Source organism: Nicotiana sylvestris, chromosome 9 (assembly GCF_000393655.2).
Source record: "Nicotiana sylvestris chromosome 9, ASM39365v2, whole genome shotgun sequence".
NCBI lineage: Eukaryota > Viridiplantae > Streptophyta > Magnoliopsida > Solanales > Solanaceae > Nicotiana > Nicotiana sylvestris.
Window position 1 is genome coordinate 5294515 of NC_091065.1, and position 16276 is coordinate 5310790.

At 39.1% G+C, this 16276-nt stretch overlaps 1 protein-coding gene across 1 annotated transcript; it reads right to left on the minus strand.

Moving 5' to 3' along the window:
* Window positions 1-381: 381 nt before the first annotated feature.
* On the minus strand, window positions 382-9102 carry LOC104214196 (BTB/POZ and MATH domain-containing protein 4-like). The gene is made up of 4 exons (XM_009763840.2): window positions 8494-9102; window positions 4515-4860; window positions 3981-4257; window positions 382-1000 (listed from the first exon to the last, which is right to left on the minus strand). Exons 1-4 carry the CDS (start codon window positions 8898-8900, stop codon window positions 813-815), a joined length of 1218 nt encoding a protein of 405 aa, XP_009762142.1. The 5' UTR covers window positions 8901-9102; the 3' UTR covers window positions 382-812.
* Between the last annotated feature and the right edge of the window lie 7174 nt (window positions 9103-16276).

Below are 16276 nucleotides of genomic sequence, written 5' to 3' on the forward strand. Positions count from 1 at the left end.
ATCTTGCTAGTTTTGAATTTCTCCCCTTTATATATCCTACTAAGCCTACCAAATTCATTGCATTGAATTAACATTCGGAGAAGTTCAAAATCTCTGATTTTCTTTTATTTTCAGTTTTTAATAATGGTTTCGTTATAGTTTCACCTTCCATTAGGTTCAAAGACCAAAATCACACATTTGATAAATTGAAGGTTAAATGTAAAATAACACAAGAACCAAAATTGGAATAAAGCAACAACTCAAAGACTGAAATAACTATTTCAGTGATTCAAACAGATTGGAACAAAAAGAAACGGGCAACAACTGCGCCTCAACTCAAAATCAACAGAAAAAGCAAAGCATTTCTCCCTATATCAACCACTCCTGTCTTTACAATGAATGTAAAGAACACAACCAGTAAAATTTTCAAACTATGAAAGAGTTTTACAAAATTCCCGAGCAACGGTCCGTTGCCAGCTTAGACAATATGCAATAAAAATTCAAAAGACAGCATCCTTTTTCTACAGAGCAGCACGTGTGAATTACAAACAACAGTATCCTCCGATTAGGGGAAAGTTACAAGGTTATATTGGCAAAAGCAAAGGTAATGGCTTTCTGGATCAAGTCTTACCCTGAATAGCCTACTGACAACCCAACTTGGTGTCAGTTTGAAGGTAAAAAAACTCAGTACGCAGCAACTTCCAGGATACTGGTATTACAAACAGACTAATCATCGATATTTCAGAAACTATGGTACAATTTTACCTTCCTATCAACATTTTCAAACACTGTCCTCCAATATACAGAACAACATCGGGGTTTTCTACCTAAAATCAGGTCCGTTGCCTTACCCTCCTGCCATTGGTATCACCACCGTCTGAAAGCTGGGCCCAAACGCTTCTAGACTTTCCACCTCCACTGCTACAATCATCATCACAACCAGCAACGGTTTTAAGAAGCTCTGACTGAAGAGAGGGGCAGTTTTCTTTAAGGTATTCAAATCCATCCGATTGCATGACAGCTGCGAAAACATGCCAACTAATAGATGAGAGAACGCTACAATGCAAAGCAAGCATACAAAAAAACACCTGCAGATTTCCATGTCTATCATAGTTTTTAACATAGAAAGGTCCCAAAATGCACTCTGCTGCTAGTTAAAGAAGCCGAAGCCAAACTCCCGAATGGAGCAGCAACTCATCAAACAAAATGCTCGAGACATTTGGACATCCAAAGGGATATGTGCAATGTCTCTTTTGTTTTTGATAATTGAGAAATCCCCGAGGGCTAGTCGCGTATGGTTCGAAACTCGATGGATAATGAGCCGGCTCCTCCACTCTTCTCCAATTAAAGACTAGGTTTTAGTTTGCAACAGGGTTTGAACCTTTGAGTATGTGAAGTATGCGACTAACCCACACAACACGCGCCACGCTCTTACCACTAGACCATAGTCGTGGGGGCTATAGCACTATGTTATTTTTTTACCTTTTGGATCAGTTCTATAGCAGTATCTCACTTGGTAACATGACTTAGTGAGACTTCTTCCCATTTGATAGAACGTGTTTACAATTTCAGCAAATTATCTCATTCTCTTCATCATTTTCAGTTTATTCACCAAACCCAAATTCTCAATCAATTTCAGCAATAAATGGTCCCTACCAAAAGCACACAATACCAGAAAAATGAAAAGTCACATAGGTCTGTAATTTTTTCTTGTGTCTTTGACACACATTTGAAATGCCCTAACTTGGTGAATTCCAAAATTTAGGACGTGGGAGTTAGAGCCTCTTTGGTGGTAAAAGAATTTTTTTCAACTTCTAGGGAAGTACATAATTTTCTGTCTCTTTCCAGAAAGGTAGTTAAATTTCATTAATTGGAATCTACTTTACGCGGGGTTAACTTTATAGTACACCCATTTACAGCATCACAACTGACACAACTACCAAATACATACATGTATATCAGTCACTATAAATTAATAGCCATTTCAGAATAAATATTCCATCTGAGAGCACTCACTAGTGAGAAACATTTTTTCATTTAATTCCAGGAAGAAAACATTTCTCATACCATTTTAGATCACTTTTCAATTTACTCATGTAATTTCTGAAGTTAGAATCTTCAAAAGAGGCATACACCGTTACAAACCAAATATGAGCACCAAAAAAGGGGACTACTTGACACATATATTGCAGTCATCTAATAATCGAAACATGTGTATGGTAGACAGAGCTTCATAGGATCTAATTCTTCAAGTTTGTCCCTCATAGTCAAATAAAATCAAAGTGTGATTAAGTTAATAGCAGACTGTCACTAAGTATAGACGCTTTCTGTTTTAAGAGTTTACAGCGGCATGGCTAAGTACAATACTTCTTTCACTTCAGAGAAAATCTTATTGTAATTTTATGTTCATATGCAGAAAACTCATTTGAATTCCAAAGTAGGAATTCATTTTCACTTGAGTGGATTCCATGATGCATCCATTAACAGCTCTAGAAGAAAAAGCAAGCTATCAGACAGAACAATGGAAATTGGAGTTTGACAGTTAAATCAGACTTCTTTTGGTGCTGTGTGGTGTGTGGCTTAAGACTTGAGGTGCATGGTTGCATGTAGCCTTGCTGGTGCAACAAAAGGAGATTAATGGATCCATAGACGTTCTGTTGAAGTCACCGTCAGGCGAACTTGTGTTCAAGGGAATTGAATTCGGCATCAATAACATCAGTGGCAAAGATGTCCATGCCAAATTCACAAGCACCAGTTACAACAATTTTCCATCCTTCACCAGGTCAGGATAGTGATCCATTGCTTCCCATCTCTGGATTTCTAGATCTCATAGAAAATGGATAATGGTTAAGTGGGTTGAGAAACATGAGTTCTCAGGTTCAAGTTACGGCGGAGGCAAAAATACTAGGTGATTTCACCCTATCTGTACAAGCCTTGGTGAACAGAGTTACCCGTACTTGTGTTGGTGGGAGGTAGAAGGTACCCCGTGGAATTAGTCGAAGTGCGCGCAAGCTGGCCCGGGCACCACCGTCATAAAAAAAGAAGTGAATAGGTCGGAGATTATAGATACTTTTTTATTATGGGCTTGTTACATTGTCTTAGAGGTACTGATCAGATATATGGCCTAGGATGACATGCAGCTTCTTTGTGTTTGTAAGAAAAAGGGAGGCAGTGAAGAAAACCAAAGAGGTAAAGACAGAGGAATACTTATAGAAAGAAGTCCTTTATACCAAAGTCTAACTCCTTGATAAAAATATCTCTAGAGAAACACTAGTGGGAGAGAATCCCAAGTTAATGAACATAGGAATGAAATGGGTCCAAATAGAGCGAGGTGGATAGTTAGCATGCATATAACCAACCCAAGTAGCTGGGAATGAGGCATCTGCTCTGTTTATTGTCGTGGTTTAAGATATCAAAAGCAGCTTCAATTTGGTAAAGTTCGGAGCAGAACACTCTTAACCCCCCTGAGGGCTGCACTTTTGGATTTTCAGTATTTTCCATGAGAATAAAAAAAGAAAAAGGAGAGTATTCCCAGCAAAAGAAGAAAGACTTATCTTCTTTGCTCAGTTTATGTCCTATCAGACATAAAATATATTGACAGCTTCAGTAAAGAAGCATAACTCCTACTAAACATGTTTTGGAGAAGAGAAGAGGCAAGACATTCAGCAAAAGGACGGACATGGAAAATGGTTAACTATACAGACAAAGATAGATTCAATAGATACTCTGAACATGCTACAAGCCTAAAAGTCTACTTTACTTCACAGCTGCTCCAAAGGAGCAAAAAAGATGACAAACAACCTACCGCCCACCGCCCCCAAAAAAGAAAACACCAAGGACAAGGCCACATATACAAGGTTCTTGCTAAACAATTATTAATTTTCATTTTGTTTCAATCCAAGACAAGGAAAAATGCACAAGTTTCAGTTAAGCAGTTCAGGACACTCTGCAGAAGTCACTGTAGTGTATGGACAAGTTGCAACAAATAACATCTCTCATACCTGCAAGATTTTCAGCAGCAAATCTAAGGCAGACTGCTTTGAGTTCTGTGGCATGGTAACAATCAGCTAAAGCAAGAGTTCTGGAAACAGAGTTCACGGAAATATCTTTGCAAAGATGAGATTCACACACCCGCCTGAGTCTTGTTAAATCATACCGATCGGCTGCTGCTAGCAGTTTTGCTGTCAATGTATCAGTCACAGAAGGAATAGAAGAAGAACTAGTATCTTCTAACTCTTCTTCTACAAGAGAATCTCTGTATATGAAGTGCAACATAGCCTGTTTCATGCCACAAGAATAGGATATATCAAAGAAGGCGAGAGCGAGAATCTCATTTTTTTGTTCAAGAGAATTTTAATCTTTTCTGCCAAAAAAACAAAAGTTACTTTGGAGAAACAAATACAGCAAGAGAGATGGAAAAAAATGCCACTATCTGAAGCAATGAAAAATATCGTCTACTTCGACAGCACAAGAAAACCTAATTTAAAATAAATTGATTAAAATAAGTAAAAAAAGAAAAAGATGTTGATGCTCACTTTGAAGACAGTGGGTTCCATATCGGCGACAACAATCTCCTGCTTATCACCCTCCAGTTCATCAAAAAATTCAGTGCGGAATACAGAAGAACGAGCAGCCAATACCAGCTTATGGGCATGAAATTTTTCATCAGCCACACTGAAAACAACATCAGAGCCTTCCATATTTTCCAATAGCATGCCAAAGTGTGATCCAATATCAGAATCTGGAACCTGGATTGGATGTAAGCTCGAACAGTCAATCGTAGATCGAACAACTCCAACAGTGCAATTGATTTTCAAACAGTCATCCTTGAGAAAATCTGAAGTTTCAAGCATCGCTCGTCTAAAGAAACGTTTGTAGCCCCTGCATACCACACAGATAAACAAGTATAAATTTTTTTATCTTCAGTTGTAAAAGACCATATCAAGCTTAAAGTAAAAGGAAAAATAAAGTTCCATTACGGTCTCCTAGATACTAGTTCTAGTTTGTATTTTTTTTTTCACATTAATGCCATGACAAGGAATCAAAAAATTCAAGAAAGGAAAAAACCTAACAATAGAGCATGTGCCATCAAGGAGATGCACCACTTGTTAGCAAGTACCAAATATCGCCCACAAATAATGTCTGACTAAATAAGATGTCTCAAAATTTTGATAACTGCCAACGTCTTGATTTATTATATAGAGGATAATTAGTGCTGTGCACCTTGATGATCAGGTTTGACTACATTCAAGCATTCTACCTCCCATTCATTTCTTCTTGTATCAATTATCCAAGCGACTGTTATATTATATTTTTTTTACTGTTATATAACATTATACATATGGCTCATGTAATATTTCTCAATTTATGTAGCCAGTGCTCAGCAAGCATCAACTACTACATGCATAGGGCAACTTTGGTAACAGAAAAGACCCTCATGATGTATCAAAACAGTTAAATACTTGAGCAGATCACTTTATCCAAATTACTTTAAAAGGCTGTTCACCTTGAGCTGAGTTAAAAAATAGGACTAACTCAACTTCAAAAGTTAGCTCGTGAAATGAGGATTGTCTAAGGAGACATCCCATTTCGTCAACCAATGTGGGACATTCTAACAACCCCCAACAAACCTAGGCCTAGACATTTAGAGCATGAAATATGTAAAATGGGGACCCAAATTGGGTAAACTAAGAATTGGAATGGGTCTAGCTGTTATACCATATTAAAAAAAAATATGGACATTGGGCCTAATTTAACCCAAAAAGCTAGCTCATAAAATTAGCATTACCGAAGACTAACATCAATAAAATTATATTACCCAACCAATGTGAAACATTCTAAGAAGACCATATACGAAGGATTGCCGAAGAAAAGACGGATTGTCGAAGACCATATAAGAAGACAATGACTCATTCTTGGAACCAATGTGAGACATTCTAATAAGAAGAGAACCCGCATCATCAAAAACATCAAGTTTGTGAGAGTGTCTCTAGTTGACCCTTCAAACACTCTCTCACTTATGAGTCAGATTCTTTTTGCTTATTTAATATATGACAATGGATGAAGTAACACAAGACCCTTATAGAACATTTTGGATGCCCTTTACAACCAATGTGGGGGTTGTATACATATCAACATCTCCCCACACGTGTAAGTCGAATTTTGGAGTTCAAATGTGGACTTGATATGCACTTACGAGAATGAACGCGCTTACCATGTTGATGCGCGAAACATTTCATGTAAAAACATAAGCTTTTAAGAGGAGATACTTTTATTTATTAAACTATGTCTTTACAATTAATCCTTCACAAGATAGGGGTAAGGTCTGCGTTCACACTATCCTCCCCATACCCCACTTGTGAGATAACATTGGGTTCGTTGTTGTTGTTGTTGATGTTTTCACAATTATTATTAATTATAGTAACTGACGTTTCAACTTTCACTGCTAATGTGGCCCTCCTATCAACACATATGTGATTCATCCCACAAACATTTACACCACACCACAATAAGAGTATAAACATATATTGGTAATACAATCATATATATATGTGTGTGTGTGTGTTTATAAGGACAATAAAAATTGAACAAGACGATAAAAACATGAACAGAAAATTAAAATAAAACCAACTTATCTTGTTGGATATTGTTAAATGAATGTTTTATATGCCTAAGGGAAACACAGAGAGCACTAGAGCACAACATGCATCTCATTGTTACTGATTAGTGTAGTACCCATATCAAGGTTTTTGCCCCAACTGCTCCTTTCTCTTCTAGTCCTTGTTTTTCATCCTTTAACCAGTCATGTATAGCTTGGAAATAACAGACGATGAAGCAGCTCAATTAAATTAGGAAATACAATGGAAATATAGAATTTTTTAATTTTTTAATTGAATTATGCAAATAGGTCTATGGGGAAAATGAAACTTCCCGCCTTGGAATAGAAAAACCTTGGTATGGAAGTTATGCATGAATGTAATGCTCACAACTTCCCTCTAGACCTAACTGTTATCGAAGCTCCATCTACAAATAGTCCGAATAATGTTGTATATAAGCAGGCTCCGTAAATCCAGTACAAGTGAACTAGATAAAATGAAATCAATCCAAATTATAGAGCCACGACACAATAAACCCGAACGAACAAAATGTTAAATTGAATCATACCAGTCTTCCAAGAGCTCAGATCAAATCGGTATATCAAACGAAGCATCCAACATGCTGCTTAAACATTAAGGTAAGGTTGTATTCCAATTATATAACTAAGCAGAACTTGTTATATAATATTTAAAGGAAGAAAAAGAAGTTTCAAATCATAATAAAGTTCTATTAGCCTTACAGCTCTTCCCTTTCCAACCCCATAATGTCTTCATGTCAGAATTAAATATGCACCGGGTCCTCAAATTCTGCCCATCACCCACATTTTGGCTAGACATATCCAGTAAAATCATACTGTTACTTATCAAGATAATTGCAATTTCCTCTCAGACAGAGAAAAGCAAAAACAAACTAACGTGCTCAGCTTTACTTACAACAGAAAGTCTGCACACATTATCAGTGTCCACCATGAAATTACAGAAATGCATCTAATACTTAAACACAAATTTTCCTGACTTTTAAAAAATTCAATCGAACACCGCATATGGAAGCTTGCCAAAGCATAGCCTGTTCTGAAGCTCGCTATAAAAAGGAGAGTTACAGTAGATAGACAGTCAGCATAAAATTATCTAACTATACTTGGTCCTCTTAATACTGAACCCTGAATAAAGCCGAATGAAACAAAATTATAGCCTATCCCAACTAATTTCTCATGCAACTTCACATAACGCAGAATTTGATCATTTTGGATAGATGCTAGAAGGATAGAGGCGTACTTACTGATTGAACAAAATTCCAACTAACACAAGTTGACTTAAAACTTTCCACAACGCTTATAAATAGCACTTGCAACAGTACAAATTTCAGCCTTTTGCATAAATCGATAGAATGACACAGGTAAACTCAACAATAACGCATGAAAACTTGTTCAATGCTTAAAGCTAAACTAAATAAGTTAAAGAAATCACAACATGCTGCCAATTTTTCTTCTTTCTTTTAAGTTCAAACTAGCTTACACACACCTCGACTATTCCACCGGGTACACGCTATCTCCCACCAGCACAAATATCGGGTAATTGTCCTATCAAGGCAGGCGTAGGCAGATAGACAGAAATCAGCTAGTAGCCTTTTTTGCAACTGCCAATTTACCATAGCCCGAAGGCTCGCCCTCAAACTAAAACTAAATTACAGGAGTTAAAGTGGTAATTAATACTTTCCAGAATGCTCATAAATAGCAGTTGCAAAAGCAATCTTTGACATAAACCAAAAGAACGAAACAACTAACACAGCAATAAAGCATGAAAACTTCAAATTCAACCCAAATTACATAAGAAATGACAAATTGCTTCAAATTTTTAAACATTGTACCGAGGTTCGCCCTCGAAATAAAACTAAACTATCGGAGTTAAAGAAAATTACCACATGCTGCCGCGGTATTTCAATGTATAAGGCCCACTCTCAAGCGACCGATCAAAATGACTATGAACCTTATGCTTCCCTTTACCACTCTGATCAACAAGCGTCAACTCAAACAAAGCCCTAACATCCGTTCCTTCACTTGCAAGCGCAATAAAAACCGACACGTACGTCGAAGTATCCTCGGGATTTTTCCCATCCGGATAGAAGTAAATCGCCCACTGATGACCTCCGACGGTGAAATTATCACTTGCGATGTGTTTTCCCACTCCCATTCCTTTCGCCAACGAATACCCCTGGATCACGAACCGGTGCGAACCGTTTACAGTTTCTGTCACGGATCGGGAGCTCGTCGGCCGGTTCAATGGACTTGTATCGGAGACGTGAGTGATTATTGGCTGCTCCGACATTGTGTGAATTGGGGATTTTTTGGGGTTTTAGGGTTTGTGAAAGGGGAAGTTCATGGGAGGGAAAAGGAAAAGGAGTTGGAGGGAATTAATCGGAATTGTGAGGGTAAAATTTGGGAAGATTGTGAAGAAATTTTGTTAGGGTTTTTGTATTTTTGTTTCGGGTTCTGTAAAAAGATTGAAGATGGCAATAATTATTGGGTGGCGTTGGGATAAACGCAGTAATTCGCGAAAGGGGAGTATCCTATAGTTATAGTAGATTAATACACGATCTGTACAAGAGACAGTTGCTTCTTAACCGTAAAATACTTGCACAAATAGCTATATCAAATAGGAATTGTCTTTATATGATTTCGAACGAAATCATAAAGGAAGTAGATTGGAAAGAATCCACCAGAATAATTTAAATGGAGTTCCCCGGAGAATGAACTCCGGGAAGGTAGAGTAGAAATTTCTATGAGAAAATATGCTAAAGTAGTCAAAATGAATGAACACGTTCAATTCAATAAAAAAAGAAATCTTTTTTTCCGATTCATTTTTTTTCTTACGACACGATACTCAAATCTAGATTCTTGTAATTATGATTCAAGTGAAGAAAAAGTAAGCCTATTTATTTCGGGCTTTAAAACCAGTAGTTCTAGCGGTCGACTCGGTTCTTTCAAATTGTTTCTCATTATTGAGAAAGGGTAACAAAGATAAAATACGAGCTTGTTTTATAGCAAGAGTAATTAATCGTTGTTGTTTCAAGGTCAATCTATTCACTCGTCTTGATAATATTTTTCCTTGTTCACTAATAAATCGACTAATTAAACTCATGTTTCTATAATCAATTCGATCCCCCGATTGAATCGGGGGCAAACGCCTACGAAAAGATCGCTTGAATTTAAGAAAAGGTCGCTTGGATTTATCCATGGTTTGTTTGTTTAATTTATTCCTTATCACTAAAATCCTATTTCTTAATTCTAATTCAGTTTAAATCCACCCAAAATAGGATTTTTAAAAAATAAGATTTGTTTATTTTCTATTTAAATATGTTATTTGGGGTCGCCATATTAACGCTCTCTAATACGGGCGGTAAAATTTATCGTGGGATAAATTTATATCGTCAACTAAACACAATATAAATTTAATTCCATTCTTTATCTCACCTTATCATACGTAGCAAATGACCTATTAACAGAGTGATAACTACTCTTTTATTCATAATTAAAAAAATTAAATTAAAGTATTGAGTATGAAATTCATTTGCTAGAAAGCATTTTGTCCCCTAATATAAGATTTTTTGATGTACAAGACATCAGATACATAACCAAAAAAATTACTAATAAGTATCACATAATATTTGCTAGTTAATTTTGTTGGTGAACTGTATTTAAAAACAGAAAATCAACAACAACAAACCCAGTTTGATCCCAATAAGTGGGGTCCGAGGAGGGTAGTCTGTACGCAGGCCTTACCCTTACCTAATGCAGGTAGAGAGGTTGTTTCCAATAGAACCTCGGCTCAGGAAGGGCAAGTAGAATAAGAGGAAATCAAGGGAGGAAGAAAGATGGAAGATAAAAGAAAATCGATAGATAAAGGATAAGTAGTTCCAAATAATAGCAAAAGGGAATACAATACCTGAGAAAATCAAAAAAGCATAAAAACGTTAGTTCAATAAATAAAATAGAAAATAATTCTGAACCCACAAGTTGTTTGTGTGTCCTTAAGAAATTTAATCCCCTCACGATTGTTCAAAGTTTTTGGATTAATTTCTCCCATGATAGAACAGAATAACTATTTTATAATACTAGCAATCGAAATTACAAAAATTCGGCGAACTCAACAAACGGAGCAAATCACACTTGACACTTTATTTATTTGGAAAAACAATGCAACGGTGTAGAAAAGAGAGGAAAAGTTTTCATATTTTACATGTTTTTTGATACAGTTTACCAAAATTCTTAAGGAATTTAATGAGTGTGCACGGTAAAATCGGAGGGTCCAATTTTCCGTCATTATGATGCCCCGTAAACATATTTCACAAGGTTCAAGACTAGGGTTGAGGTTCACCCTCGAGGGATGTCGACGCTCGACCTCGAGGCGATGCAGACCAACGACTATATTGGAAAAGTGGAGAGTTCCCAAGGGGTGCAGCTAGAGCCGATAAAGTATGTCAGGCTAGTCTGGGCCCACATCATAACATCAACTAGCGGTCCCATCTCCATATCTTTGTAATAAATACGTTTGTACTATGTTGGGATTCCTCTATCCTATATAAAGGGGGTCCTTGCCATTTTGTAAACGGTTGTTGCTCCATACTAAATATACAAGAACATTCTCTCTACCCTCTAACACGTTCTTTTGATATTATTATTCTTCATTTATTGCTTATTATTGGCCATAAATAGCCATTATTGATTTTATTATAACTGTTAGTCGTCCATCAATTGCCCTCGATAGCTCCCAGCCGAGCATCAGAATCGACCTCGAGGCCCCCGGAATCGATAAGCCCGAGGCCCTGATTGTTTACCTATCTGTTTGGTTATCACCTTGTTCTGAACTCTTATCCAGTTTCTAAGTCTTTCACATAGTATCAACTGCCTAGCAACTAGCATAAAAATAGATCATGTATTTTTAGAATCTCATATTCAAATTTAATTATTATTACCATTTTCGCGGTAAACAGTTTGGCGTCCACCGTGGGGCTAAAAATATTAGTAATTATTTTCTTGCTAGTTTTACTATATAACACAAGTTACTTTTCACGCTTTTTCTTGTCCAAGATTTTTAATTTCAGGTCAAGATGTCTGATTCGGTAAATAACAATCTCGAGAACCATGAAAAAAGGGTATAGATGTTCCAGGTGTCGGTGTACCACCGCAAAACCCTATGAATGCACCAGAGTTGATTCCAGGGGTACGACCTCACACAACGCCCAATACGTTAGCACCGGTCTTCGCAGTCACCAAGAAGCGTGTCGAGAAAGTCAGAGGGAAACTCGAAAAAATCCAACCTTGGCAAAAAGAGAGATCCTTCGGCATGTCGTTTATATGATTATCGGAGGGACCGACATTCCCCAAGGACCCACGATCAAATGGATAAAAATATCTGTTGTAATAGAAGGGCCGATCCGAGACTGCGTGACTGAAGACACCCTCGCATTCAGCGAAGAGGATCTCGAGACCTTGGCAGAACCACACAACGACGCGTTGGTAATTTTATTTATTTCAAGCAACGTTCGAGATAAACATGTGCTCGTGGATCCAGGCAGCTCGGCTAACGTAATCAGGTCAGAGGTAGTAGAACAGTTTGGGTTACTCGATCAAATCATACCCGCCTCTCGGGTCTTCCACTGCTTCAACATGGCCGGCGAAGTAACAAAAGGAGAGATCGTCCTCCCGATTGACACGTCTGGTGCGGTTCAGAACACCAAGTTTCACGCCATCGATGGTGACATGAGGTACAATGCACTGCTTGGCAGGCCGTGGATACACAACATGAGGGCAGTGCCATCAACTCTACACCAGATGATAAAATTTCCAACAAAGGATGGTGTAACGACCATATACGGAGAACAGCATGCGGCGAAAGAAATGTTCGCGGTTTACCAGGAGACGCCGACTCCCATACGCTCCACCTCGGATGAGTCTGGGAGCGTACAGACCCCCGAGGACGATGAAGAAGATTTCCTCGCTCCTCGAACTTTCGTTGCCCCCGAAGAGTCGGATGCAACAAAATCAACAATTGAAGATATGGAGCAAGTTGTTTTGATCGAACACCTCCCAGATTGGAAGGTACACCTAGGAACGAGATTAACCTCCGAACTCAGGAAAGAACTCATTCAATTTCTTATTAATAACATCGACTGTTTCGCTTGGTCCCACTTAGATATGACAGGAATCCCGCCGGAAATAACCTCTCACTGATTGAGCGACGAAACATGCATTCATCAAGGATGAAGTAACGAAACTCCTTAAAATAGGGTCCATTAGAGAGGTAAAGAACCATAAATGACTGGCCAATGTAGTAGTGGTACCCAAAAAGGGAAATAAGTTAAGAATGTGCGTAGATTATAAAGACTTAAATAAGGCGTGTCCCAAGGATTCGTTCCCATTGCCTAACATCGATCGTCTGATCGATGCTACGGCCGGCCACGAGACCCTCACCTTTCTCGACGCCTACTCGGGGTATAATCAAATCCAGATGAACCTCGAGAATAGGGAAAAGACTTCGTTCATCACGAAGTATGGTACCTACTATTACAATGTAATGCCCTTCAGACTGAAAAACGCATGGGCTACGTACCAGTATCTAGTTAATAAAATGTTCGAGCATAAAATAGGTAAATCCATGGAAGTTTATATTGATGACATGCTAGTTAAGTCCCTGCACGCAGAGGACCATTTAACTCATTTGTAAGAAACATTCGACATCCTCAAAAGTTACAACATGAAGCTTAACCCCGAGAAATGTGCCTTCGGAGTGGGTTCGGGCAAATTCTTAGGCTTCATGGTATCAAACAGGGGGATCGAGATTAACCCCGACAAAATCAAGGCCATCGAAGAAATCACGATGATAAATAATGTAAAGGTTGTGCAACGGCTGACAGGGCGGACAACGGCTCTAGGCAGATTCATATCGATGTCATCTGATAGGGGTCATCATTTCTTCTCTTTACTCAAAAGTAAAAACAACTTCGAATGGACACCATAATGCCAACATGCCTTAGAGGAGTTGAAATGATATCTGACTATCCCACCTCTGCTTCGCACGCCAAAGGAGGATGAAACGTTGTATCTATACTTGTCTGTATCCAAGATAACAGTAAGTGGTGTACTAGTCCGAGAAGAGCAAGGTACGTAATTCCCTGTTTATTATGTAAGTAGGACCCTAGGGGATGCCGAAACTAGGTATCCGCACCTAGAAAAATTAGCTCTTGCGTTAATAAGCGCATCGCGAAAATTGAAACCTTATTTTCAATGCCACCATATTTGCGTTCTTACAACGTATCTCCTCTGAAGCATATTGTATAAACCGAACTGTCGGGCCAATTGGCCAAATGGGTCATCGAACTCGGGTGGTATGATATCGAGTATCAACCCTAAACGACCATCAAGTCCCGGATTCTGGCAGACTTCGTGGCCGACTTCTCGCCCTCCCTCGTGCCCGAGGTAGAAAATGAACTTTTACTAAAATCAGGCACGTCTTCTGGGGTATGGACCCTGTTCACTGACGATGCCACAAACGTGAGAGGATTTGGACTCAGTATAGTCCTAAAGTCACCTACGGGCGACGTGATCAGGCAATCTGTAAAAACTGCAAAATTGACTAAGAACGAAGCCGAGTATGAGGCTATGATTGCAGGTCTAGAATTGGCCAAAAGCCTGTGAGCTGAGACCATCGAAGCAAATGCGATTCACTCCTGGTTGTAAACCAGGTGAATGGGATCTACGAGGTCTGAGAAGACACGATGCAAAGGTATTTGGACAAAATCCAAGTCACATTATGCTGTTTCAAAGAATGGACCTTGGTCCACATACCTCGAGAGAAGAACAGCGAGGTTGATGCCCTCGCAAACCTGGATCATTAGTTGAAGAAGATGACCTACTCCTCGGGACTATTATTCAGCTATCTAAATCAGTGGTCGAGGAAGGTCATGCCGAGATTATTCAACTAGCCTAACATGGGACTGGAGAAATAAATACATTAACTATCTGAAAGACGAAAAATTGCCCGCGGATTCAAAGAAATCTAGGGCCCTGCGAACCAAAGCAGCTCGGTTCTCGCTCGATGAAAACAAGACTCTGTACATAAGAACATTTGATGGTCCCCTAGTAGTATGTCTGGGGCTAGGGGACATGGATTGCGTACTCCGAGAAATTCACGAGGGTACTTGCAGAAACCACTCCGGCGCCTATTCCTTAGTTCGAAAGGTGATCAGGGTAGGCTACTACTGGGACAACATGGAAAAAGACACCAAGGAATTCGTCTGAAAGTGCGACAAATGCCAGAGATTTGCCCCTATGATTCACCAACCCGGCGAACAACTACATTTGGTCTTATCGCCATGGCCATTCATGAAATGGGAAATGGACATCGTCGGACCCCTACCAATGGCACGAGGTAAAGCGAAATTCATTTTATTTATGATTGACTATTTTTCAAAATGGGTGGAAGCTCAGGCCTTCGAGAAGATAAGAGAAAAAGAAGTCATTAACTTCATCTAGGATCACATTATGTGCCTATTCGGGATTCCTTCCGAGATAACATGCGATAATGGGAGGCAGTTCATCGGAAGCAAAGTAACATAGTTCCTTGAGGATCACAAAATCAAGAGAATCCTGTCAACGCCTTACCACCCGTATGCAAACGGCCAGGTCGAGTCCACAAACAAAACCATCATCCAAAACTTAAAAAAGAAGTTGGGAAGCGCTAAAGGAAAATGGAGAGAAATATTGCCCGAAGTGTTGTGGGCATATCGAACAACTTCAAAGTCAAGCACAAGGGAAACACCTTTCTCTCTAGTATATGGCGCTGAGGCCCTGATACTAGTGGAGGTCGGGGAGCCAAGCCTAGATTCCGACACACCACTAGGAGCTCGGACAATGAGGACATGCCTACGGCCCTCGAACTATTAGATGAAAATCAAGAAGCCTCGCTGGTCCGAATGACCTCCCAAAAGCAAAGGATCAAAGGTATTATAATAGGAGAACAAACCTCCGACATCTCGGAGTTGGGGACTTGGTCCTAAGGAAAGTCACCATCAACACCTGAAACCCTAATAAAGGAAAGCTAGGCCAAAATTGGGAAGGACCGTACCGCGTCCTCGGAGTAATCGGCAAAGGGTCCTACAAGCTCGGTACCATAGAAGGCGAGCAGCTTCCAAGCAATTGGAATATATCAATACTGAAACGATACTACTGCTAAGACATGCGTTGCACTCTTTTCCTTCGATCGGATTTTATCCCAAAAAGGGTTTTACCGGTAAGGTTTTAATGAGGCAACACCCATATGCTACCTGAGGAAGACTCAACAAGTATTCAAGGCTTCTTTTACAATCAACCTCAAATACTGGGGGCATCCCCCCTGAAGGTCACCAACTCACAGAAGCCAAGATATGCCAAGAAGGGCCTTGGTAGGAAAATAATATACCGGGCCAAACGGTCGAACGAACCATGTCCCCTTAGAACAACCGAGCCTGCAACAACAAAAACATGTATACTTGTACCAAGTAATCAATGAATACTTCCCAAAAGCATTTTGCATCTCAAGGAAGTTCGATATTTTTGCAAAAAATATCCCAAACACTCGGGGACTGGCATCAACAACTTTAAAGAATGCGACCCATAGGTCGGAGCTCCTAACTCGTAAGCCCTCAATGAGGTATCAACGATATC